This window comes from Arvicanthis niloticus, chromosome 13 (assembly GCF_011762505.2).
Source record: "Arvicanthis niloticus isolate mArvNil1 chromosome 13, mArvNil1.pat.X, whole genome shotgun sequence".
Classification (NCBI taxonomy): Eukaryota; Metazoa; Chordata; class Mammalia; order Rodentia; family Muridae; genus Arvicanthis; species Arvicanthis niloticus.
This window is the reverse complement of record NC_047670.1, coordinates 73,657,240-73,682,181: the sequence shown is the minus strand read 5'-3', so window position 1 is coordinate 73,682,181 and position 24,942 is coordinate 73,657,240. Positions and strand designations below refer to the sequence as shown.

General features: G+C 52.4%; 1 protein-coding gene across 1 annotated transcript in view; it reads left to right on the top strand.

The window, feature by feature from the left end:
• Nckap5l (NCK associated protein 5 like) overlaps window positions 1-23,843 on the top strand; it is a 36,393-nt gene extending 12,550 nt beyond the window's left edge. The window contains exons 2-13 of the mRNA XM_034517384.2: window positions 10,775-10,834; window positions 12,437-12,586; window positions 12,981-13,049; window positions 13,135-13,173; window positions 13,765-13,884; window positions 16,592-16,705; window positions 17,619-20,239; window positions 21,549-21,708; window positions 21,854-21,935; window positions 22,206-22,514; window positions 22,602-22,744; window positions 22,977-23,843. Coding sequence (XP_034373275.1) covers window positions 12,476-12,586; window positions 12,981-13,049; window positions 13,135-13,173; window positions 13,765-13,884; window positions 16,592-16,705; window positions 17,619-20,239; window positions 21,549-21,708; window positions 21,854-21,935; window positions 22,206-22,514; window positions 22,602-22,744; window positions 22,977-23,186 — 3,978 coding nt within the window. The 5' untranslated portion in view covers window positions 10,775-10,834; window positions 12,437-12,475 and the 3' untranslated portion in view covers window positions 23,187-23,843. The remainder of the gene's footprint in view (window positions 1-10,774; window positions 10,835-12,436; window positions 12,587-12,980; window positions 13,050-13,134; window positions 13,174-13,764; window positions 13,885-16,591; window positions 16,706-17,618; window positions 20,240-21,548; window positions 21,709-21,853; window positions 21,936-22,205; window positions 22,515-22,601; window positions 22,745-22,976) is intronic.
• Window positions 23,844-24,942: the final 1,099 nt, after the last annotated feature.

Below are 24,942 nucleotides of genomic sequence, written 5' to 3'. Positions count from 1 at the left end.
TTTGACCGTGACTGTGGTCCCAGAGGATTTGACCGTGACTGTGGTCCCAGAGGATTTGACCGTGACTGTGGTCCCAGAGGATTTGACTGCCCCTTCTGACCCCCCTGGGCATTGCACAGATACAACATACAGATTTAACATGCTAGAAAAAACACCTGTAATTGCTATACATAAAATAAAAAGAAATTCCAGGGCAGCGGGAAAGCTTTAAATAATGCCCAACATTGTAAATCATCTGGAAATTATAAACCAAAACCATTGAACTGATATGGTGGTTTAATCCCAGCACTCAGAGGGCAGAAGGATCTCTGTAAACTCAGGCTAGCATTTTATGTAGACATAGCAAGTTTCAGGCCAGCCAGAGCTATATAGTGAGATTCTCAAAACCAGACCACAGTGAATATCGCTTCACATAGTTAAGAGTGTCTAGGATCAGAAAAGCAGGTAACAAGCAGTGAGGCTGTGAAGAATATAGTCTCTGTTGGTGAGATGGTAAAACTGTGTCCACTTTGGAAGGCAATCTGGTACTTCCTTGAACAACTAGAAGTAGGTCACATGATCTAGCAGTTCTACTCATAGATCCCTAAGAGAATTGAAGACATGCAGCCATACACAAACGTGCCCATAGATTAGATTATTATTATAGCCCAAAGGTGCAGACAGCCCCAGTGTACACCTTCAGGGAGTGGATAAACAGATCGTGGGCTGTGTACACAGGCTTAGCCAAAGAATGAACAGCGATAAAGCATACAGCATGGTAAACTCTGAACAGACTGTAACGGGGTGAACGGAGCCAGTCACAGGAGGCCACTTACTGTGCGATTCCATCCAAACAAAATGTCCAGAATAAAGAAACATACGAAGACAGAAGCTACACAGTGGTTCCCTTGGGCTAGCCTGCTGGAAGCTGCTAAGGAAAAAGGCAAGAGTAAACAAACAGTCTAAAACTGATGGGATTGGACACTTACCTGAATATAGTGAAATCCACTCAATCGTCTGTGTTCCTCTGTAATTTGTAGATGTTCTTTGAGGCCAGGTCTCAGGTATCTCAGGCTGGCCTTCAGCGTGAGAGCCTCCCACTTACGCCTGAGCATGCTGAGATGGTGTGACAGCATACCCAGCATACACACTTTAATTGGGTGGATTGTACGGGTTGGGGATTCTGCTTCAAAGCTTGGTAAAGTAAGTGCAGGTAGAAGGGATTCCCGGGATTCCTGGACACAGGAGAAGGCAGCAGAGACTGGGAGGTGTGGCTTGGATTTACTGTGGTGGTCGAGTGACCTGCCACTTAGGACAGGAGCAAGGAAGAGGTGAGACCGAAGCCCTCCATCCATTTAGGGTTCTTTGTTTTTGTTTTTATAAATTCGTGGTGAATTTCACCTCTTATATCCCAAACCCATTCATCTCCCTCCCTTCATATCCGTCCTCCACCCTTGCAGCCTCCCCACTGCCAAAGAAAACGAAAATAAAAACAACAAAAGAAGAAAATAAAACATCTGTCAGTGGAAGTTGCAGTGTGTCACATTGTGTCGCAGTGTGTACCCTTTTCCCAAACAGCTTTACTTGCAAATGTTCATTGCAGTGAGTCATTGGTCTGGTTCATGGCCGCTGGCTTCTCCTACACTATCAATACTGGATGGTCACTGGAGCTCCTCCCAGTTATCCTGTTGTTGCCCTGTGTCATGGAGATCCTGTAGCTTTGGATCTGCAGGGCCAGGCCCCTTCACACACTCCAGCAGTTCACAGTTGAAGTGTATACTGGGGAGGTCAACTCCAAATCCTGGATCTGGGCCTAGGTGGAAGCTGAGTTAGTCTACCCACCAGCTCTCCGGCACATGAGCCTCCAGGGCCAGCTTTCCTGATTTGCCAGGGCCGGCTCTCGCGCCTAATGGTGGCTCCTTTGGGTTTTTAAAATTTTTATATTTTGTTTGTTTTCTTCTTCTTCTTTTCTTTTTGAGAAACTTGGTTATGTGTGACAAAACGTTTTCTGGGGAGACATAACACACACATCTACTCACTCTACAAGGTACCACCAAAGTCCAATTTGATGAACCGTTCAGTTTTATTGAAGTTACTTACAGGAGCAGAAATGATTGAAAGGTGGCTGCGTCACCAAAGGAGACGGCAGTGTAAATGACAGCTGACACAGTTGGGACCCTGGAGCTCACTGCTCAGTAGGCTGCAGAGTGTCCTTTCCAGGTTCTCGGGAGTTTTAAACCTCGTCAGGCAGCTCAGCTGGCCTCAGGAGTCCTCTTTGTAGCTTTTCTCCTCTGAGAGTCTTCATTGCAGCCCAGTTTTCTTGGTCTGAGAGGGATCCTCAGCTTTTATTTCATGCTCTGCTGGCAAGAGCCTAGTGAATTTGGTCAGTTTCAGGGACTTCCTGAAGCTAGTTCGAATTACTCACCTTCCTGTTTAAGGATGGAATGTTTCAGCTTCACAGGAAACAGTACCACAACCTTGGCTTTGAAGGGAGGTACTGAAAAAAACTTTCATATTATTTTTTAAAGTAAAAGGTACTTGAGAATGGTGTTGGAGCAGTGGTTTAGTGGTGGAGCACTGGCTGCTCTTACAGAGGACCTGGGTTCAAGTTCTAGAACCCACATGATTGCTCACACCCATATGTAACCCCATTTTCAGGGAATCTGATGTCCTCTTCTGACCATGTGGATGCCAGGCGTGTACCTGGTACACACACATACATGCAGCCAAAATGCTCATTTACATAAAAAAATAATAATCTTAGGGGGCTGGAGAGACGGCTCAGTGGTTAAGAGCACTAGCCGCTCTTCCAGAGGTCCTGGGATTCAATTCCCAGCAACCACATGGTGGCTCACAACCATGGGATCTGACACCCTCTTTGGGTGTGTCTGCAGACAGCTATTGTACTCATATACATAAAATGAATAATCTTTGCCAGGCAGCAAAGCACCTGGGAGGCAGAGGCAGGTGGATTTCTGAGTTCAAGGCCAGCCTGGTCTACAGAGTGAGTTCCAGGACAGCCAGGGCTACACAGAGAAACCCTGTCTCGAAAAACCAAAAATCATCATCATCATCATCATCTTAGAGTTGCATGAGAAGTTTTTGAGCTGATAGTTAGCATGCTCAAGGTTCTGAGAGTAATTCCTAGCATGTAAAAAAGTGAATGGGAAAATGCCTTCAGAAGGTAGATACCAAAACCAGACACAATGTGTCAGTCACAATGAAATGGCTTTGGCAGGGAAGAGGCAGCTCTCTGCTCTAATGGGTGATGAGCAGGGACGGATGATTCGTTTTTGTGGTTTGTTTTGAGACAGGGTCTCACCATGTAGCCCTGGCTAGCCTGAAACTCAGTATGCAGACTAGGCTGGCCTTAAACTCATAGAGATCTACCTGCTTCTGCCTCTGTACTGAGTACTGAGATTAAAGATGTGTGCCCCGAGTCTGGTGAGAATATTCTTGTAGGGCTACAAAAATGTTGGAGAGTAAAGGGGATTCCAGCTGCTTGCTTTTCCCCTCTGGGGTGGGTGGCTGACAGAAGTTTGAGGAGAGCAGAGAATGAATCATGATTTCAAAATTGGAAGAATTCCAGCTGGAGGCCTTGATGAGAGCTAGTGGGACCCATGGCACAGATGACCCCTGTGGTTGGCACAGAGAAAGTGAGAAAAGCTGGAGACAGGAGTGAGTGTCTGCCCTTTGCCTTTCCCTCTCCGGTTCCCTGCAGGGAAGATATGTCAGAGGACCCAGGTCTCCAGCCACCAGTTGCAGTGGCGCTTCAAAACTGGGTACAGTCTGGGCTCAGCTTGTGCTTCCCTGGAATCCCACAGCTATGGAAGTGGGAAAGTAGTAGATGGATGGGTATATGAATAGGTTATACATACATACATACATACATACATACATACATACATAGATGGATGATAAAGATAGATGATAGATTATAGATAGATAATAGATACATAGGTGATAGATTATAGATAGATTATAGATAGATATAGATAGATGATAAAGATAGATGATAGATTATAGATAGATGATAGATAGATACATAGATGATAGATAGATTATAGATAGATATATAGATAGAAGGATGATAAAGATAGATGATAGATAGATAGATAGATAGATAGATAGATAGATAGATAGGTGAGATAGATAGATTATAGATAGATAGATGGATGGATGATAGATAGATAGATAGATAGATAGATAGATAGATAGATAGATAATGAATAATAGGTGATTGATAGATGATGGATAGAGGAAAGATGGATTGATAGACAGGCAGGCAGACAGAGTATAACTTCTCAGTTGGCCATCTTTCCCACCTGTAGTAGTGGTAACAGTGATAAACTGAACTTTCCCTCGAGGTTCTGGACAGGTGATCCTTAGGGGCTGTGTCGTAGCCTGGTTGGTAGAATGTTCATCTCTCGGTTTGATTCCCAGCATGCAAAAACAAACCTAAAAACCAACCAAACATGATTCTCAAGCCTTTTGGTATATGAATTCTATGCTTTCTTTTTAAGGCAAGCTTTATTTAATCTGTAGTTTCATAGGCTTCAAAGCATTGCTTTTGGACTTGTGGCAGGATAGAAATGTGGTAGCCAGGAAGCCACAGGGAAGAGCCCCTCTGCCCTCTCGCTACCCTTCCTATGCTATGTTAGAACCGAGAGTTTAAAATGTTTATTTTGTTCACTTAAAGGCCAATAAGATGCTTTATCCTGGAAAAGGCATTTGACACTAAGCCTCACAACATCTGGAGTTTGATCTCCAGAGACCTGAAGGAGAGAACTGACTCCCAGTTGTCCTCTGAGTTCCACACATGCTCCTTTGTGTGCATGCATGTACAGACAGACAGACATAAAAACAAGTACATTGAGACAGTTTAGTAGGTAAACACATTTGCCACCAAGCCCGATGGCCTGAGTTTGACACCCAGAACCCACATGAAAGGAGAGAAACAACTTTTGGTAGTCAGTTCTGACCTTCATACATGCACCAAAATGAGAACACATGTACACACACATACATGCATAATAGTAATAATACCATCTAGCTGTGCCCTTAATTCCGGTACTCAAGAGGCAGGCAGCTCTTTGAGTTCAAGGTCAGTCTGGTCTACATAGCAAGTTCCAAGCCAGCCAAGGCTGTATATCCAGGCCCAGTCTCAAAACAAATGAATGAAAAAATAATAAAGTGAAGTAGAAATGTTAGAAATAATAACCATGATAACATATCTTATGAAAATAATTATATATCCTGAAACAAAAAAGTGGAGACTGTCCGTGTTCTTACTGTTTGCAAATCTGGTGTCTGGTGTAGAGAACAGTGAGATCCTCATATCTGCTTCTGTGTCATGGGTGTCTGCTGTGGTCACGGGCCACACAGTCTTTGGGAAGTGCCACTGGAGAAGGTGTCGAGTATAGGTAGACAGTGTCATTACTAGGGTCCTCATGCCACTCTGTGAGAGTTACTATTCTAGAACAATCTCCACATAGTGGGAAGGAACCTCTTCCTGAGAGGCTGACCTGCCTGAAGTCACATAGCCACTCAGTTTTGGAGCTGGGCTAGGCCTTGCCTCTGCCTTCTGGTCTGATACTTTTCCCATCTCCTTACTGGGCTGACCTAGCTCTTGGCTGGCCTTCTGGGAGTGTGGCCTCAGCTGCATGGCTGCTGAGCCCCTGGTGTGTAGTCCTACAAACAAACCCATTGTGTGGAAACCCCTTCCCTCTCCCCACCTCCAGCAGCTGCTATTTTTGTTGTTGGGTTATGCCTTGGACAGGGAACAGGAGATCCCTGAATGCCGAGATGAGGAATGTTGAAATCCAGAAGTCTTCCAGGGGCTAACAACACTCCACGCTGCATAGTAGGATAAGCCCGGTCCTGCTCTTAGTTGGGTTTGGAAGAACCTGCACGTCTGTTGTAGGTTCTTAGAGTACCCGTGAACGGAGTTGGAAGGAGGATCTAATAGGCATTACTGCAGAAAGGCCATTGTGGCTCATGACCAGCTCAGGGGACAGCCACTCTTTCTTGGCTTCTTTCCCTGTGGAAGGAGTGAGTCCAGTTGGGATTCTTAGGTACTTTGATCCAGAGATGAAGTGGAGTCTCTCAGGTCTTACCCTATCCTTGCTCACACCCTCTGCCACCCGGGGCTACTCTTAGCCTGCTCTGTGTCTGCTGTGGGTGTGAAGGTTGCTGTTTATAAGTGGACCCCTGGGTGTGACAGGCTGGGATTCCAGAGAGCAGCTGGCGGGGGAACTCAACTGGCTGGTGTCACAGATGATTCTTTAATTTAAGTAAGCTCCGATCTCTTCCTCCCTGCAGCTGCTCACTCCTCCCCCACCCCTGTCCTGGCTTTTTTCCCAGGAGGACTGTTTGGGGAACAGCTGGGAAGTGAGGGGCTTCTCAGGGCCAGAAGGCCTTGGCTGATGGCCCAGGTGAGGAGAGATAGGGACCAAGCAACCATACTTCACACACACACACACACACACACACACACACACACACACACACACACACACTGGAGAAGAGGGTCTGGGGCACAGACCCTCTGCTCTCCTTGGCTGACTAAATGCCAGGATGGCAAGATCTGTGTTTGAGATGTAGAAACTTCTGTCCGTCCTAGCCTCCTACATTTAAAGAGGATACAGGACTGAGGACTCAGAGCTTTGCAAGTACAAGTCCTGGCTGTGGGTTTGGGAGATAAAGGCATTTCTTTGTTGGCTTGTGACAGGCTCTACTGTAGCTAAGACTGGCCCAGTTCTCCTGCATCCCCCTCCCAAGCCCTGGATTACAGATATGAGCCACGGGACTTTGGAGCTTAAATTTTTATTCTGTTGGGTTTTTTTTTTTTTTGTTTTGGTTTGGTTTTTTTGGTTTTTTTTTTTTTTTTTTGTTTTTGTTTTTAAAGATTTATTTATTTTATATATACGAGTACACTGTAGCTGTCTTTCAGACACACCAGAAGAGGGCATCAGATCCCAAAACAGATGGTTATGAGCCACCATGTGGTTGCTGGGAATTGAACTCAGGACCTCTGTAGGAGCAGACAGTGCTCTTAACCGCTGAGCCATCTCTCCAGCCCCAAATTTTTACTCTGTTTATTTGGGGTTTTCTTTTTCTTTCTTTCTTTTTTCTTTTTTTAAGTTTTTCAAGACAGGGTTTCTTCTGTTTACCCTGGAACTCTCCTGTTGACCAGGCTGACCTCGAACTCCCAAGTGCTAGTATTAAAGGCCTGCTCTGAAGGCCTGTCTCTTAGGTTACTTAAGGGGAACATACTCCATACCCTTCTGTTTTGTTTTTTTAAAGACAGGGTCTTGCTCTAGTCCAAGCTGATGTGTCATATCTCACGGCATAATTCCCAGCAATCCTCCTGCCTCAGCATCAAGAGCACAGGTGTGAGCCACATGCCTGACTGACCAGACACTTCTCAGCAGTTTTCCCTTCCAGTCTCCCTGCTTCCTGAGAGCTTTCTGCTTGCCCTTCCCCCTCCCCACTGAAGTCACTTCCCTGTGAATCAGGCCCCTTATGAAGGAAGGGGCCTCTTGCTTGCAGTTCTATCAGAAGCTTCCAGTCAGGTTAAGAGTTTCCAAACCCAGCCTCCTCCCCACTACCCAGTCTGGCTGGCAAGGGGTTCTCTGATCCAACCTCTCTGGTGCACAGAGGAATGTTTGAAACCATGGCCATCCTGGGATCCAAGCCTGCGTTTTCCCCAGCAACTGGTCCAACTAAGCCCCAAGGGAGGAGGAGGAGAGTACTTGGCCGAGGCTCAGCTACATCCCACATGTTCAGCCTCTGGGGAAAAGACTTATGCCGGCTTTGTTTAGTGCAGCCCGTCGTCTGGAGATCCAGGTGATCCTGTCACTGTGGATTCTGGTGTTCCCTAGAGGGCCACGGGAAGGTTTTTTTTTTTGAAAAATCTTTAAAAATTTTAAGAGTAAATGACTGTCCCTATGTGTCCCAGGCTGGCTTTGAACTCGAGACACTTCTACCTAAGCTTCTAAGTGTTCCAGGCTTGTGCCACCACACCTACCTTCTTAATAAATCTTCAGCTTCCTAGGATATAGAGTTGCTTCCCACCATGCCTGCCAACTTAGGCCCACGTGTGGAAGGAGAGGACCAACTGCTACAAGTTACCCACCGAGCTGACCTCCATGTGTGATATGTGGCACATGCTCGGGCACGCAGACACACAAATGTGACATGGATGTAGATGTGGCCCTTCCCAGCTCAAGTTTAAGTGTGAGGCTTTTCCCATGACTCCTCCCCTGTGTAGCTGACAGCATCCTGCTCTCTGCTGGTAGCAGCCTGCAGACTCCACCCTGGGTTGGCCAAGGCTTCTGGAGCTGGGTACAGTGGGTGTCTCTCCACAGTGGGAGTGACTCACAATTTTCCTTGAGGCAACCCTTGCAGAGAGTGCTGCAGGAGCAACCGTTACTCTCACATACCTAAGACATGTCAGGTCTCCAGTGCATCCTCACCAACTTGGCCCCTGCCTCTGCCTCTGCCTCTGTAGGGGTCGCATTGGAGAGGAGTAGTGGTCACGTACTTCAATACAGAAGACTACAGTGACCTCAAGTTCTGGCCCTCACTCCTGCCTAGCATGCTTCTTAATGGTTTTATGAAGAGACACCCTGATAAATGACCTTTGTGCTCTTTTTGGGTTTTGTCTCCGTGTGAAGAGCACAGAGCTGTTACGCTCCCCCTGGCTCTAGTGTTAGTTATCATTTCCAGGTGCTGGCCCTTGCCCTGTGTATCCCAGTCACCTTCCAGGGCACGGATGTTTGAATGCGTGCCAACCTCTCCTCCCTGGTAGTTGCTGGGATGGGGAGGACACAGAGTGTGGGGTTGAGGGGGAAGCTGATGGTCCCTGGCCATCAGGAGCCGCAGCCTAGGGGTGGGGGGTGATGGGCGAACACCGTGTAGAGGGTGGGAGAAGAGCTGTTGACTGGTGAACGTAACCTGAGGCCTTCACGTTGCGTGTGGGAAGGGAAACAACTTCTTAAAATTGTTTTCATTTTTTCCCAGGCCCCCATTTCTAAATATATCAAATGCGATGATGTCGGGAGCAAATCGAGTTAGACTGGGCTCATGCAACAGTGTTAAAAGAACAAAAGTCTTTAACTTTAAAAAAGATTTATTGTATTTATTTTATGTGTGTGAGTGTTCGGCCTGCTCTGTGTAAGTGCACCATGTCTTTGCAGTGCCCTTGGAGGTCAGGAGAAGGTGATGAACCGCCTGGAACTGGAGATGCAGGTGCTTGTGAACTGTCGTGTGGGTGCTGGGAACTGAACCCTAGTCTTCTACAGGAGCAGAAAGCAAGCCATCTCGCCAACCTCCAGGACTATATGTTTTTTGTGGAGTGTTTAAAACTAGTATTAAGCCAGGCAGTGGTGGCGCACACCTTTAGTCCCAGCACTTGGGAGGCAGAGACAGGCGGATTTCTGAGTTCGAGGCCATCCTGGTCTGCAGAGTGAGTTCCAGGACAGCCAGGGCTACACAGAGAAACCCTGTCTCGGGGGGGGGGGGGGAAGTATTACATAGTTCTTCATTTTCTGCTTTCAGAGGGTTGAACCCACTATGGAATACATGTATATACTTGGGCCTGGGGTTGTAGCTCAGTGGCAGAATGCTTACCTGGCATGCCATAAGGACACACACACACACACACACACACACACACACACCAGAAAGATTTCTCTCCTTTGCCTGTTATTCCTGGCCTCAGAACTTCAAGCTGACTCCTTTCAATTGTTTGGGGGCAGAGACCTAGGAAGACTGGGCCTGCCCTGTGCTGACAGGTAGAGGCCTGGAAGGGGAGGTCCCCAGAGGACACTGCAGGCCAGGTTAGGCAGTGCCTAAGACATGTAGACACCCTGCACCTAAGACTCCAGTGTGGGGGACCTGGAGCTTGGGTTCACTATGAGCCAGAGACCACAGCAGCCTTTGTACTTCTGCCTATCCAAAGTGTCCAGTGAGCTCATGCCGAACACTGTATTTGTCACCTCAGTGTGTCCTCCCCCTGCCCTTTGCACTGAGTAATCTTACCCATTTCTTAAGTCAGGAAAGTAATTCTTTGGAGTCAGTGTCTTTACCCAAGTCCGTCCAGCTCTAAGACTTTGGGATCCCGTACACCGAGCTCTGCCTACCGTGGCCCGGGGGCTGGGCAGAGCTTGCAGATAAACTGTCTGATGTAGCTGACGGTAAGGCTTGGCCGTGTACAGCTCAGACCACAGAGCAGGGGGCATCCATACCCGTCCAGTGGGCTGTGTGAACTAGCCGTGGGATTACAGCAAGATCCTTTACCCTGAGACTGCTGGTAACCCCAGCCAGCGTTGTCAGAGACATTAATGCAGGGGTACAAAAAAGCCTTCTGACACTAAATGCACACAGGGTGGATTCAGTGTATGCTAGGATAACTATTCCTTAATTTGCTCTAAATATAAGCATTGATTATAGCATTTATCTCCTCCTGTGATGGGGAGATTAGAGGCAGTGTGGGTTTGGAAGGGCACTGAAGTCTCACCTGGGAGGCAAATGACTTCTGGGGACATTTGTGGGGCAAGTGGAACCATGTCACCAGACAAAAGCTGGGAAGGTTGAGTGGATTTAAAAGGTCACCACTGACTCTTTCCTCTGAATGCCCTCCCATCGGGTTTCATCTAGACCCCATGCAGGCCTCTGCCTGTTTTCAGAGCTTCGTGCCATCTCCCTGATGACGTCTGTCTCCCTTGTCCGTTAAGTAGAAGCTTTGAAAGCAAAAAGGCCGCACTGACACCACTCCTCTGTTTCTTTATAGGTGAGGTGACACATTTGGCTGCCAGAGTGCCCGTGCCAGCCTGGTGACAGACAGAGATCGGTGAGGGGCCTGGGGCCGGTGCATGCTGGGACAGGGGAAGGAGCTGGGGCAAGAGAGGCCACACTGTGCCTCACGGTGGAAGAGAGTGAGGATTAGGTGTTGAGGCTTCCTCTTCTCTGATTTAATCAGTCGAGGATGAAGCAGTGGAGCCATTGCTGGAGACTAAGGGACGTGCAGCCCTCGGCACCAAGGTTCCACATTGCGATGTGTTCATTGTTCTTGTGTCACTGTGCCCAAAATACCTGATGGAAATAACATTTAAAAAAAAAAAAAAAAAAAGCCAGATTCTTGTTGGCTCTTGGCAAGGAAGTCAGTGTAAAGTAGCTTTGTCTGTGGTGGCAAAAGTCTGAGGTAAAGACTGTTTACAGCTACTGGCCAGGAAGCTGGGAGCCAGGAACTTAGAGACCAAGCTATATCCTCCGAAGGTCTGAAGGATCTTAAAGATTGCTGCTCAGGGAACATGGGCTCAAGATGAGCCCACGGGGGACATTTCAAATTCCAGCCGTGACACAAAGGGTCTCAGATGAAAGATGAAGACTTGTCAAGTTAACACCAACAGCAGGAGCCTCGTTGGTGGGAAGGAGTGCCCAGTGTCAGTCAGAGGTCCGCTGTGCTCGTGTGCATCCAGGGGAGACTAGTCTCTGGTCTTCAGTCTGTGTCCTGCATGCCAGGTTAGGCGGGAAGAGTGAGTTCGGTCAGGGAAGTGAGTACCGTGCCCTGCGCTCAGAAGCTAACAGCCTTGGTCAGCTGTTAACCAAGGACATTGTGGAACCGCTGAGAACAGCATCAAGTACAAATAGAACTTGAGAGCCCAAGGAACAATAGAAAGACCTGGCCAAGCTGCAAGGCAGGTGGCATCGAGAGGCCCAGCGGAGAGGTCAACATCTGCAAAGCCGCTGGCCCACTGGGACCTCGGCGGCAGTGTTTTAAGCTCTCTCAGAGTGCCTGGATCATTTGGAGCCAGAAGAGAGGGAGTGTGGGAGGTACAAAGGATGCTTCGTGGTGTGTCCAGGAGGAGACAAAGCAGAGCTGGTTTGTGGGTGCTGGGAACCTGGGTTGTCAGGAAGAGCAGGGAGCCCTCTTACCTGCCGAAACGTAGAGTGAGCTCACCTTTACTCTTCAAATCCCCTGGGTGGTGCACACCTTTAGCCCTCAGGAGTCCGAGGTAGACAGATCTCTGAGTTCAAGGCCAGACTGGTCTACAGAGTGAGTCCAGGACAGCCAGGGCTTCTTACACAGGGAAACCCTGTCTCATAGAACCAAATAAATAAATAAATAAATAACCCCTTGGCAGATTTAAGTGTTAGGTGTCAACAGTGAGTTACATGAGTTGAATTTGGAGTTACTTTGTAAACAGGGAAGTTGGATCTCAGGGCAGCTGATTGGCCAGCAGAGACTTTGGGGTCCAGGCCCCTGTGCAGGGTGTGTTTTGGAGCTGAGGCTTCTATAGGCACAGCCTCTGTCTCAGGACAGGAAAACGAGAGTCACCCAGCCTGACCTTGAGCTGTTGCATTATCACAAGTGTAACAGAGGTCACTAGAGAGTTGTGTCATCCTCCTCCTGCCTTCTCTTCTTGCCTCTTTCTTGTCGGCCTGGGAGTAGCCTGCCAGGCCTTGTTCCCAGAGCCTGACTCCCAAGGCCATGGACCAGCCAGCCGGAGGCACTGGAAACCTGAGGCCAGCGCCTGGCGAAGACAGCGGCATGGAACTCGGCACCTGCCAGGAGCTTCTGCACCGACTTCGGGAGCTGGAGGTGTGTGGGGGCAGACAGGGTAGGGCGGTGGTGCCGGGCAGAACCCTGGGGAGTCAGGGCTGCCCAGCTCTGAGCTCTGTGTGGAGCAGGCTTGCCAGGACTGGACGTTTCTTTACTAAAACTCCCCTGGGAAGCCCCTGGTCCCTCTTCACTCTCCAGCTCAGGCGGCAGCAAAGGGTATGTAGCTGTCCTATGCCCCAGGTGTCTTTCCCCCCACCTCTATGGTCCTGCTGGCTCCAAGGACAGTGGTGGCCATGGAGGCTACTGGGTAAAATGGTCAGATAACCCTGGCCCAGGAGTTTGATGGACATGGCAAAGCTTGTCCACTCTGTCTTCCTCACTCCCAGGGTACAGATCAGCCTCAGAGTTTCCCTTTCCCACTTCACCCCTGTAGGCAGAGAACTCTGCACTCGCACAGGCCAATGAGAGCCAGCGGGAGACTTACGAGCGCTGTCTGGATGAGGTCTGTGGGGTTTGCCGAAGGACAGGGCTGGGGACAGGGTGGGTGGGCACAACACCAGCTCAGCTCCTGGGCTTTGTGTCCCCAGGTTGCCAACCACGTGGTGCAGGCACTACTGAATCAGAAGGTGAGTGGATTCAGGAATATCTCACCCCCACCCAACTGCTGCAGGACAGACCCAGGGTATAGTCAGGAGACCCTGCCCTGGGACCCCAGAGACCTGCTCAACTAAGTCTCCACCACCTCAGACAAGCTTTCTGTTGGTCCACTTGGTCCGTGCCTCTGATTGGCCCATTCTTCTCTACCAGGAAGCAGAGTGGGTTGGTTAAGCCAGGCCTCTGAACATGGGCGCTGTGGTCTGGACTAGAGTACCCTCTCTTCAGAGCCCAGCTGACTTCTCTGTCTCATTCAAAACACTAGCAATGCTGTGAGCCTCAGCGGCCTTGAAAGGTTTTCTTCGGATCAATGTGACATGGGCCACTTTGACTTCAGGGTCTCCCACGTTTTAGATGCCCCTCCCTTTTGACATAGTTTCTAGGAGGGAGGAAGCCAGCTGCAGGAATGGTGGATATGACAGAGACTGGCCTTTACCGTTCGTTAGGATAGTGAACCTGGAGAACTCATCCCCAGAGGGTGTAGCTGTGAGTACAGCTGGCTGGGGCGGGAAGTCCCTTTCCTTCCTCCTCACCTTTGCTTCCTGTCCTTCCTGGGTGGACAGGACCTGCGGGAGGAGTGCATCAAACTGAAGAAGAGGGTGTTTGACCTGGAGCGGCAGAATCAGATGCTGAACGCGTTGCTGCAGCAGAAGCTACAGCTCACCACCAGCTCCCTCCCTCAGGTGGGCAGAACATTCTCCTGTGGGCCCATTAGCATCAGCTCTCTTCTGTTCACCTCATAGAAGCAAGGTCCTCAACACAGGGCCTGTGGCCATGCGGGGAAGACGTTCTCGGACCAACAGACTTGCATATTAGCTGAAGGAAAACTTCCCAAGTCTCTACAGATTCATCTGTCTTGCTATTCCCAGCTTCTCCCTACTCAGCCAGACAGTATTCTTAGTTGTTGTTGTTGGAGGAGGAGGTCGGGGATAGGGTCTCACTCTGCATCCCTGGCTGAACTTATACTGGGGCAATCCTCCTGCCTCAGCTACCCAAGTACTAAGATGAGAAGCGTGGCCCTCACTCCCAGTGTACCCCTTCTTATTAACAGAGAAAGTTCGGATTTACCCTGCCCTGTGTGGAGAGTTGGGTGGAGGCTGCAAATGCTGTTATTTCCAGCTCCCTAGAGGCCCCTGTGGCCACTGACGTGGCTTCTTCCTAGCCAGGACCAGGGCAGGGCTAAGCATAAGGAACCCAGTGGCGTGTCACAGAGAGGACAAGAAGGGCGCTCCACCCCCTTAACTGAATGCACGGCTGCATATACTGGCTTGCACTTCCACAGACACTGGTTTCTGCTTGCAGTCTGGACCCTGCCCACCCTTGGAACATTGAGGGGGTCAGGGGAGGCTGGCTCTGGGAATGAGTCCTGGGATCAGTTGTCACGGATGTCACTCTGTCAGGAGCCCCAAGGATGGAATAAGACGCAGAGAGAAGAGAGGTCTGGAAGTCAGGGAGACTAGCAAGTTGCTTCTAAAGGCAGCCAGCCCCTGCCCCCGTTTTGATAAGGAAGGAAGCGCTTTATCAGGGCATAGCTGAGCCATGTCTGTCTGAACGTGTGTGTGTTCCAGCCGGGTATCTGATTCCCTGTGAACCAGATCCCAGGCAGCAGTGGATAGTCCACAGTTGCCCCTGCCGCTGTTGTGTCTCTGCAGGAACCCCCGAGGCCTAGCTGTCACCAGGCTTCCTCCATCCCAGTGACTGATAACTAAACACAGAGCACCCTAAAGTCACTTTTTTAAAACCCTGAATGAACTCCGGGAACACTGAGGGTCGGTCCAGTCGATCTCTCCCCCACATTACCATGATGCAATGGAAAATTACAAGTGTTAAATGTTGGCCTCAAATAAACTGGGGTCGGGTTTCTAATTGAACTGCTTTTTAGCTAAGTGTGACCTTGGGCAAAGTATCAAACTTTATAAACTATAGGTTTTCCCCTTCCAAAGGATTAAATGAGGTAATATCTGGTGCTTGGTTCACAGAAAGACAGTAAACAGCAGCAGTTTAGTATTATTAGTGTGACTCCCAGGGTGTGCTTCGCTGGGTTGAAAGCTCCATTGAGCAGACACTAATTAAGCTTTCCTTGGGAGCCATGCCTTTGCCAAGGCCTGAGGAACTGAACTGATTTCAAGGCCTTGTGGGTGTTACATCCTGTGCAGGGTGAGTGTGTCCCTGGAAGGCTGAAACTGCTAAGAGGCAGCTATGGGCAGCCATGCTACAGAGTCAAGTGTGGCAGCCCTGCTTATCCCCGGGTACAGGATAGGGACAGCTAGCCCTCGGAGGATGAGGAGGGCTGGGCGGTGCTTTCTCAGTGGTAAGGGACTTGTCATGCATACGTTAGGGCTTGTGTGTAGTCCCCAGCACCCTATGTAAGAAGCTGGACTTGAAGCTGTGCACTGACAGTCCAAGCTCTACGGTGGAGACAGGAGATCCCAGTGGTTCACCAGCCAGCCAGTTGAGCCTACTCTCTGAGCCCCAGGTCCCAGTGATGAGCCTGTCTCTAAGAAACAAGGCAGGGGACTCCTGAGAACTGTGCCCGAGAGCATTCGCATGTGCGTGCATGTATGCACGTGCATGCACACCATACACACAGACTTAAGAAAGTTCCTGCAAAGAAATGACATTGGACCTGTGTATGGGTGGCAAGGACCCTGACAGAGAGTCTGTAGATGGCTGCGGAGAAGGAATCCCCATGGAAGGAACACATGGAAGGCATACTTCCAGCTTGGGTAGATGAAGGATGTGTGAGAGGAAGTGAGGAGGAAAGGCAGGAGCTGCCTGAGGAACCCACAGCCCCGAGGGTAGAGGACCTAAGCGGCCAGCGGCCAGGGAAAGAGGTCTCAGCACAGAAGCACTTTAGGAAGAGGATGGGTTAGCTTCCTTGTACAAGACTAAAAGCCACTCCAAGGGGTCAAGGGGATTGGGATGCCGAGCCCTGTCAGGCCAGAAGTGCCCTTGGGCTGTCCACCAGCCTCTGCCTTCCAAGTGCCACCACTGCCTGGTATACCTTCATTTTCTTAGATCCTAGGTGGTCAAAGCAGGAAGGGACCTTCATGGTAGTGTTGCTTTTAAGTGAGAAAGCAAAGTAGTTCTGGAGCCGAGCTAGGCACACTGGGTTAGAGCCACCGCTGTCCTCTGTGCCTACAAATGTCTCCCAACTCAGATCCTCTGCTCTCGTCTGCTTCCACGTCACCCAGACCTATACTGCCTTCTGTTTTTAGGCTTGCCCCATCAGCATTTAGGCTTTTAGACTGTCTCCTGTTTTTAGGCTTGCCCCATCAGCAAAAGGGTGACAATAAGAGCCATTTCGTAGGTCAGGGGCATCCCTGGAGGGGCACCGTGGGTCTCTGCCTGGCTCTTTGAGGGGTCAATAACACTCTGCTCTCTCTGCAGATCCCACTCACCCCCCTCCAGACGCCATCAGAACGACCAGCCTCCCCGCCCCCAAACACTGCTGAGGGACTGTCCACCTCACTGCCTGTAGGACACTGTGCTGGGCAAAGAGAGGTAGGAGCGGTGGGCGCTGGGGTTTTCGTCTCACTGGCTAGAGGCTCCACTGTGGATCTTAACAAGTCTCAGGGGGAAGGCTGTTTCCTATGCAGGCTCCTGTCCAGGATGGCAGTGTGAGCCCTCAGCTGTCAGCCTAACACCGAGAAAAACAGGCCCACCCACCCCTCCCCCAGTCACAGCCTGCAAGCAAATGTATGACGTCATGCAGCGGGAGTCACAATGCACACTTGCAGACTCATTCCGTGCTGGGCCCCGACTTGCGAGACCCCTCAGACAGGGTTCTTTACTCTATGAGGATAAACACAATCACTGTCCCATTTCACAGCTGACACAGTGACACTTAGAGGTCAGACGACTTGCAGAACTGGAGTTGATATCCTGACTCCAGAGCACATGTAGTTAAGCACTGTGCAGGACAGGGCTGGGCAACAGAGGTTTGCACGGGGCCATCCCCAGGCCTGTCGGCACTCCTGCCAGTCAGCTCTCTGACTGGGCAGGGCCCAGGCTTGCCTGCCTTGAGTGCCCGAGGTCTTTGGCTGTGATACACCCTCTTCTTGAACTTCTGTACTTTCTGGAGCCAGAACACAGGCAGGCTTCCCTCTATCCTAGAACAAGCCCAGCCCAGCACTGTCACTGGTCACGCTAGCGATGTAAGAGAGTAGTGGGGATGGAAGACTGCGCATGGGCTACCCAGTCTACTCCAAGTGTGAGGTACGACAGCCTGGCTAGGCAGGGCTCAGTGATCCTTGAGGAGGCCAAGGCATCTTATCCTAAGAGCTGTGGACTCACCTGTGGGACAGACAACAGGCATGATAGTTTGTTCTAGAATACTTTTATGAGATGTTTATCTTAAGGCCGGGGACTCGTGTGCCAGCCACACAGTCTCTCCTCACGCCTTATTTCCTCCCAGGTGTGTTGGGAGCAGCAGGTACGGCCAGGAGGCCCAGGACCCCCGGCCACTCCACCCCCAGCACTGGATGCCCTGTCCCCATTTCTTCGGAAGAAAGCTCAGATTTTAGAGGTGCTTCGAGCCTTGGAAGAGACGGACCCTTTGCTTTTGTGCTCACCTGCCACCCCTTGGAGGCCCACAGGCCAAGGCCCTGGCTCCCCAGAGCCCATCAATGGCGAGCTCTGTGGCCCGCCGCAGCCTGATCCCTCACCCTGGGCACCCTACCTGCTGCTCGGTCCTGGGAGCCTAGGGGCCCTGCTGCACTGGGAGCGTGTCTTAGGGGGCCCTGGAGAAGAAGAAGGCATCCGGCAACCCTGGGCTTCTAGCAGGGCCCCACTGCCCGCCCAGGGCCCCAGTTCTGGCCCACACTGTGCTCCGGGTAGCAGCTCCTCATCCTCTTCTGATGAAGCAGGAGACCCCAATGAGGCTCCCAGCCCCGACACCCTGCTTGGTGCCCTGGCACGCAAGCAGTTAAATCTGGGCCAACTCCTTGGAGACACAGAGACTTACCTCCAAGCTTTCCTGGCCGGGGCTACAGGCCCCCTGAATGGCGACCACCCAGGTGCTGGGAAGCCATCCTCACCAGATCCAGGACCCCCACAGGTGTCCAAGTCCAAAGGCCTCCCAAAGTCAGCTTGGGGTGGAAGTACCCCAGAGGCCACCAGGCTGGGCTTTGGTGCTACCTCAGAGGGCCAGGGGCCCCTTCCCTTCCTCAGTGTGTTCATGGGTGCAGGGGATGCCCCGCTGGGCTCCCGGCCTGGCCATCCCCACTCCTCATCTCAGGTGAAAAGCAAGCTCCAGATTGGGCCCCCTTCCCCTGGGGATGCCCAGGGACCCCTTCTGCCCTCTCCAGCCAGAGGTCTCAAGTTTCTCAAGCTGCCTCCAGCTTCAGAGAAGGTCCCCAGCCCAGGAGGGCCCCAACTCAGTCCCCAGCTTCCCCGGAGTTCTCGAATCCCTTGTCGCAACAGTGGCTCAGATGGTAGCCCCTCCCCACTGCTGGCTCGAAGGGGTCTGGGTGGAGGAGAGCTGTCCCCAGAGGGGGCACAGGGCCTCCCCAGCAGCCCTTTACCCTGCTCCGCAATCCCAGACTCTGTGCAGCTCAGACCCTCCCAGTCAGCTGTGTCCTCTACACTGTCTCCAGGACCAGTAATGTCTCCCTGCTTTGAAAACATCCTGGACCTTTCCCGGAGCACCTTTAGGGGTTCATCCCCAGAGCCACCTTCGTCCCCACTGCAGGTGCCCACCTACCCACAACTGACTCTGGAGGTTCCCCAGACCCCTGAGGTCCTCAGGAGCCCTGGGGCCCCCAGCCCTGGCCTCCCAGAATCCTGTCCCTACAGCAGCCCCCAGGAGAAGAGCATGGACAGGGACAGGGCAGGCTCTGAGTCTCCCCATCCCAGCCGCAGGACCCCGGGTGGCTCATCCAAGAAGCCTGGCCAGGGATCAGGGCGACGACCTGTTGATCCTAGCCACACACCTCTGCGAGACAGACTGGCAGCACTTGGAAAACTAAAGACGGGCCCTGAGGGGCCTCTGGGTCTAGAAAAGAATGGAGTGCCAGCCCGGTCTAGCACTGAGAAGGCCAGGGCACTAGTGCGGTCAGGGGATTGTGCTGGAGACACGCCTCCCAACACAAGACCTCTCGAACAGCCAGAAGCTAAGGGTATCTTTCGGGGAGCAGTGGCCTTGGGCACAAGCAGCCTGAAGCAGCAGGAACCTGGACTTATGGATCCTGGTGCCAGAGTCTATTCCTCCCACTCCATGGGGGCGCGAGTGGACCTGGAGCCCATCTCACCAAGGAGCTGCCTCACCAAAGTGGAGCTGGCCAAGAGTCGGCTAGCAGGGGCTCTGTGTCCCCAGATGCCCCGAACACCTGCAAAAGTGCCAACCTCAGCCCCTAGCCTGGGCAAACCCAAAAGCCCTCACAGCAGCCCGACAAAGCTACCCTCCAAGTCACCCACCAAGGTGGTGCCCCGCCCTGTGGCACCCTCAGGCACCAAGGAGCCCCCCAAGCCTGACAAAGTGAAGGGCCCACCTTGGGCAGACTGTGGCAGCACAGTTGGCCAGCCTACATCCCCAGTACCTAGCCCGGCCGATCCAAACCAGGGCTCGGAAGGGCCAGCCCCACACTCCGCCATCGAGGAGAAGGTTATGAAGGGCATTGAGGAAAATGTTCTGCGTCTTCAAGGTCAGGAACGAGCTCCCAGCTCCGAAGCCAAGCACCGCAACACCAGCAGCATTGCCAGCTGGTTTGGCCTTAAAAAGAGCAAGCTGCCAGCTCTGAACCGCCGCACAGAGGCTACCAAAAACAAGGAAGGGGCTGGTGGGGGCTCCCCACTCCGTAAAGAAGTCAAGACAGAAACCCGGAAGCTGGAGGCTGAGAGCCTCAACATCTCCAAGCTGATGGCGAAGGCAGAAGACCTGCGCCGCGCGCTGGAGGAGGAGAAGGCGTATCTGAGCAGAGCCCGCCCACGGCCTGGGGGCCCAGCCACAGTGCCCAGCTCCAGTTTGGGGCAGGCACAAGGCCAGCTAGCCGGCATGTATCAGGGTGCAGACACCTTCATGCAACAGCTACTGAACAGGTGAGGGCCTGGGGCCAGGGGTCAGATACTCAATGGGCTGAGCCGCCCTGGGAGTTTGAGCTTTCCAGAGGTCAAGGAAAATACAGTGACATCGAGGCACCCATGAGCTGGTGACCTGGCCAAGATGCAAGTTAGGGCTCAGAAAATGGAGTTAAGTACCCTGTCCTCCTCACTGACTGGCTGGTGTTAACTCAGTGAGACTACCTCTCATTTGCTATCTTACCTTTCCCAGACCTCTGCCCCCTGCAGCCCCTCAGGTATCTGCATACGGAAGCAAATGCTGTCCTAGCCAGTCCGATGAAAGGACCTTGGGAAGGGGCAAGAAAGCTCCCCTTTGACTCCTGATACTACGGTGTCGTGGTTTAGGGAAGTGGGCCACTTACAACGATTACTCTGCCTACGCCAACTGGGTAAAAAAGGCTGAAGGACTCAGTCCCTGAGGAAGGGATTAATTTTGGGCTACCGTGTTCTCTAAATCCCAGGGCAGCAGGCCAGGACTGACTGCGTATGTGGTCCTGAGCAGTGTGAGCTGCTCCGTCAGCTCGGCAGTGTGAACTGGTCTGTCAGTGAGCTAGGTACAATGACCCTGGGAAGAGTTGAAGGTGGGCTTCCGTGTTCTCTCCTGCCCCTCCTGTCTCTGCTTCCTTCTCCACCCACCCTGCCTTTCCTAAGTTTCAGGAGGTGTTGAAGAGACCATCCACGGGTCCCTCTCCCCAGGGTGGGCAGCAGTAGACACCTCTCTAGGGCCAGCAGCGTTGGAGGGTTTGTGGCTGGTGTATTAGTCTGTTTTGTATCACTAATTAAATGTTTCTAAGACAAACTGTTTTTATAAAGAGGGTCATTGTAGCCCATGGTTCTAGAGTTCTAGGGGCCACATCTGCTGATTGCCTTCTGCTTCCAGAGTCCTGTGGTAACCCAGAGTGTCGTGGGATGAGGCACGGAGTGTGGTGCTTGACATCTGCCTCTTTAAAAGCCACCAGTCACATGAGGGTCTGTGCCCTCACAGCCATGACTAATCCTAGTCGCTTCCTGAGAGGTTCTATCTCTGAAAGGCTTTTCATCTTTTGTGCTTGAGATGGGGCCTGAATATGTAGGCTGGCCTGAACTACTCTGCGTAGACCAGGCTGGCCTCAAATTCAGAGCCCCACCTGCCTCTGCCTGGTGCTGCCCAACCGAATTTCCATCCTAACACCTCATTGGGAATGGTACTGTACAGCACCTAAAGCCTTGACAGACACTCCAGCTAAGCCTGGACCTTAGTGACTCTAGGCACCAGCTTCCCTCACATCCACTGCACTCTTGTCCGTAGGGTGGACGGCAAGGAGCTGCCCCCCAAGAGCTGGCGGGAGCCCAAGCCTGAGTATGGGGATTTCCAGCCAGTGTCCACCGACCCCAAGAGCCCCTGGCCTGCCTGTGGACCTCGGAATGGCCTGGTAGGCCCACTTCAGGGCTGCGGAAAACCGGGGAAGGTAAGTTCTTGATCAGGGCCTGCGCTGAGGGCCTGCTCTAGTCTTCCTAGACACCTGGAAGCTGTTAGTGTACATTGTGCCTGCTGTGGGGGCAGCCTTGGGGGAGGCACCGGAATAGGCACTCAGGTCTCCTGTACCCACACAGCCCAGCAGTGAGCCAGGTAGGCGGGAAGAGATGCCCTCGGAAGACCACCTGACGGAGCCAGTTTCCACCACACACTTCACAGGTCAGCAGTCCCCTTCTCTCCTCACTCCTGTCACCGCAGCAGCGCCGGGTCCTTGGTGGTGTCACGGTGCTCAGCCCTGACTGTTGGGGACGTGGATCTTAGTGGCCACATGGTTCTCCCTGCCCTGAGGGGCACCTGTGCGAAGCCGGGGGGGGGGGGGATTGCGGGGGGGGGTGAGTTCTGCAAGGAGGAGCCTTTTGGGCCAGGAAAACCCTGAGTGGGACAACCTGAGCCTGACCCTCATTCTTCTGTGTACTCTCTCCTCCACAGCTTGTGGCTCCTTAACTCGAACCTTGGACAGTGGCATTGGGACCTTCCCACCCCCAGATCACAGCAGCAGTGGAACCCCCAGCAAAAATCTCCCCAAGACCAAGTCACTGCGTCTGGATCCCCCACCAGGGGCACCCCCAGCTCGGCCTCCAGGCCTCACCAAAGTCCCTCGCCGTGCCCACACGCTAGAGCGCGAGGTGCCAGGCATAGAAGAACTGTTGGTGAGTGGGCGGCACCCCAGCATGCCAGCCTTCCCTGGACTGCTCACTGCTCCCCCAAGCCACCGAAGCCATCAGACCTGTCCTGATGGTGAGTGTCCCAGCAAGTGGTAGTGCGTCCCTAAGTGGATCCTTGGAGCTGGATAGATGCGTCCACTTTCCCCTTCTTCCTGGACAGATCCCTGTGAAGACCCAGGCCCTCCCCCATCTGTCCAGCTGGCCAAGAACTGGACCTTCCCCAACACCAGAACAGCTGGCAGCTCCAGTGACCCCTTCCTGTGCCCACCCCGACAACTAGAGGGACTGCCTAGGACCCCCATGGTAAGATTACAGAAGGGAGAAGAAAGAGGGCTGGGTGCCTGGAGGGAGAGACTGGGAGACGGATGTCTGTGAGGTGCGTACAGCCAGCACCTCCAGAGGACGTGAGGATAAGCTTGCCCACCCATCCCATTTTGGGAGAAGGCTTCCATTACCCCTCAGCACCCTGCCTCCGTGGAACCCCTCAGCAGTCCTGGTGGGTATGATTCCTCTCTGAGCAGAACCTCTTCTCCAGGCCCTGCCTGTAGACCGAAAACAGAGCCTGGATCCCAGCCGAATGTCTACGCCTCAGGGCCCAGCATTTGGAGGCAGTCGTACCCCCAGCACGTCGGACATGGGCGAGGAAGGCAGAGTGGCCAGTGGGGGCGCTCCCGGGCTGGAGACCTCAGAATCCCTAAGTGACTCTCTCTATGACTCACTGTCCTCCTGTGGGAGTCAGGGTTGAGGGACTGCACCTACTACAGTTCCTCTGGAGCTAGGGACCCCAGACAACCTGCTTCCGTGCTCCATGCTCCACGCCTTGGAGCCAGTGAGGCTTGATCTAAAGGGACCAAGGAGGAGATGGATAAGAAGGCAATGGGTCCCTGGCATATGCCACCACTGCTGTGGATGAGACAACCATGCTCACTCAGCTCAGGGAGAGACCTCACCCCTTGACTCCCCCAGAGGAAGGCTCTGCTCTAAGGGACCAGGGGCTCCAGGCTGCTTTGTCCCAGCTCCTCCCACTTCAGGCCAAGCCATCTTGCGGTGCTGGGCTTCCTGCCCACCAGCTGTGTCACCTCTGCCCAACCTGGCTGCAACCCTGCCCCAAAGCCCCCATGGGGCCAATATTGGAAGCCCCAGGCTTATGGAGTTTGGGGGTGAGGGGGACAAGTTGCCTTCTCTCTCTGCCCTGGTCCTCCCTGCTGTCTGAATGGTGCTGCCTCCGTTCCCCACATCATGGGGTCTGTTTGTCTGTCTTCATCTTTGTTTTTATATATATATATATATGAAAGCGCCTGGCCCGGTCCCCTCGCCCAACCCGCACTGCGGTTAATTTATCTGTTGTTGAAAAGCAGCTGCTCTGCTTCTGCGCTGTCCCTAATAAAACGTGGAGGCCTCTTCCCACCGTGACTGTTGTGTGGCAGCAATCCCCCTTTATGCTGGCTTCTCTGTAACCCTTCAGGTGGACAGGTGGGTAGGGCCAGGGACCCTCAGGTGCTCCTGTGAGGCTGTGTTCTCTTCCCTTGTTAGAGCCGGCTAGAGTCCCCTAGGAGGCGACTTACAGGGACCTGCTTAGCTCTGAGGCTGGGAGGATGTCCCTGACCAGGTGGAGCACAAGACCGGGCAGCCTTGGAGAGAAGGGTAGGGAAGAGGCCTGTAATCACGCTCTCAAGCCCCTCCGTGTGCCAGGTCGGGGACAGGCCAGTTCAGAGCAGTCTCAATGGCTTTTCGTAAAGACACCGAACAGTCAGTGACTACCCAGGCTGAGAGGAAGGGCCTGATAGGAATACCCTTACACCTGCCCTCCCCCACGTGGTCTCTCCCCACGTCCTCGTGCCTTATAAACCATCTCTATATGACTGGGGAGCACTAGGAGCCAAGGATATTTATCACCAGAGCTGGCATTCCAAAAACTGTATGACTACAAACCTTTCCTCATCTGTATAGTGGACGGTGCGAGGCCCGCCAGCAGCCCTCTCCTTCATGCGCTGTGCTCCATCCCACATCTGCCTTCTTCCTTTAGCTGGTGTCATCACTTAGAGAAGAAATTAACAAGACCCGAACAGGGTCTGATGGTGCAGTTTTGTGTAAGGTCACCAGCCTTCTTGTCCCTGCCTCTTCCTAGGTGGGCTGAAGGAAGTCTGCATCCTCCCGAATGGTTTCTTGACCTCTTATTGGCTTAAGCTTGATGCATTATGTCATTTCCTGTTAGAACTGCTTTGGCCTTCTGGATCCCATTCCTTCCTGGAAAGGGGTCTGGCATAGCGGGCTTGAGTTCCCTCCCCTTCCCTTCAAAGCTAAGACCAAAGGGTCCATCCATGTTCTCACCAGGATCTGCTCAGTATTTGAAAATACCTTGGTCCCTGGACCAGTATGAGTTGACTGGAGAAATGTCTCAGGGCAGGACAGGCGGCATGGACCATTATGGTCCCTGGAGGCAGCCCTGCCCACCACCGTTCTCCTGCCTGATCCCAGTCAGCCATAGCCCCCATGGCAAT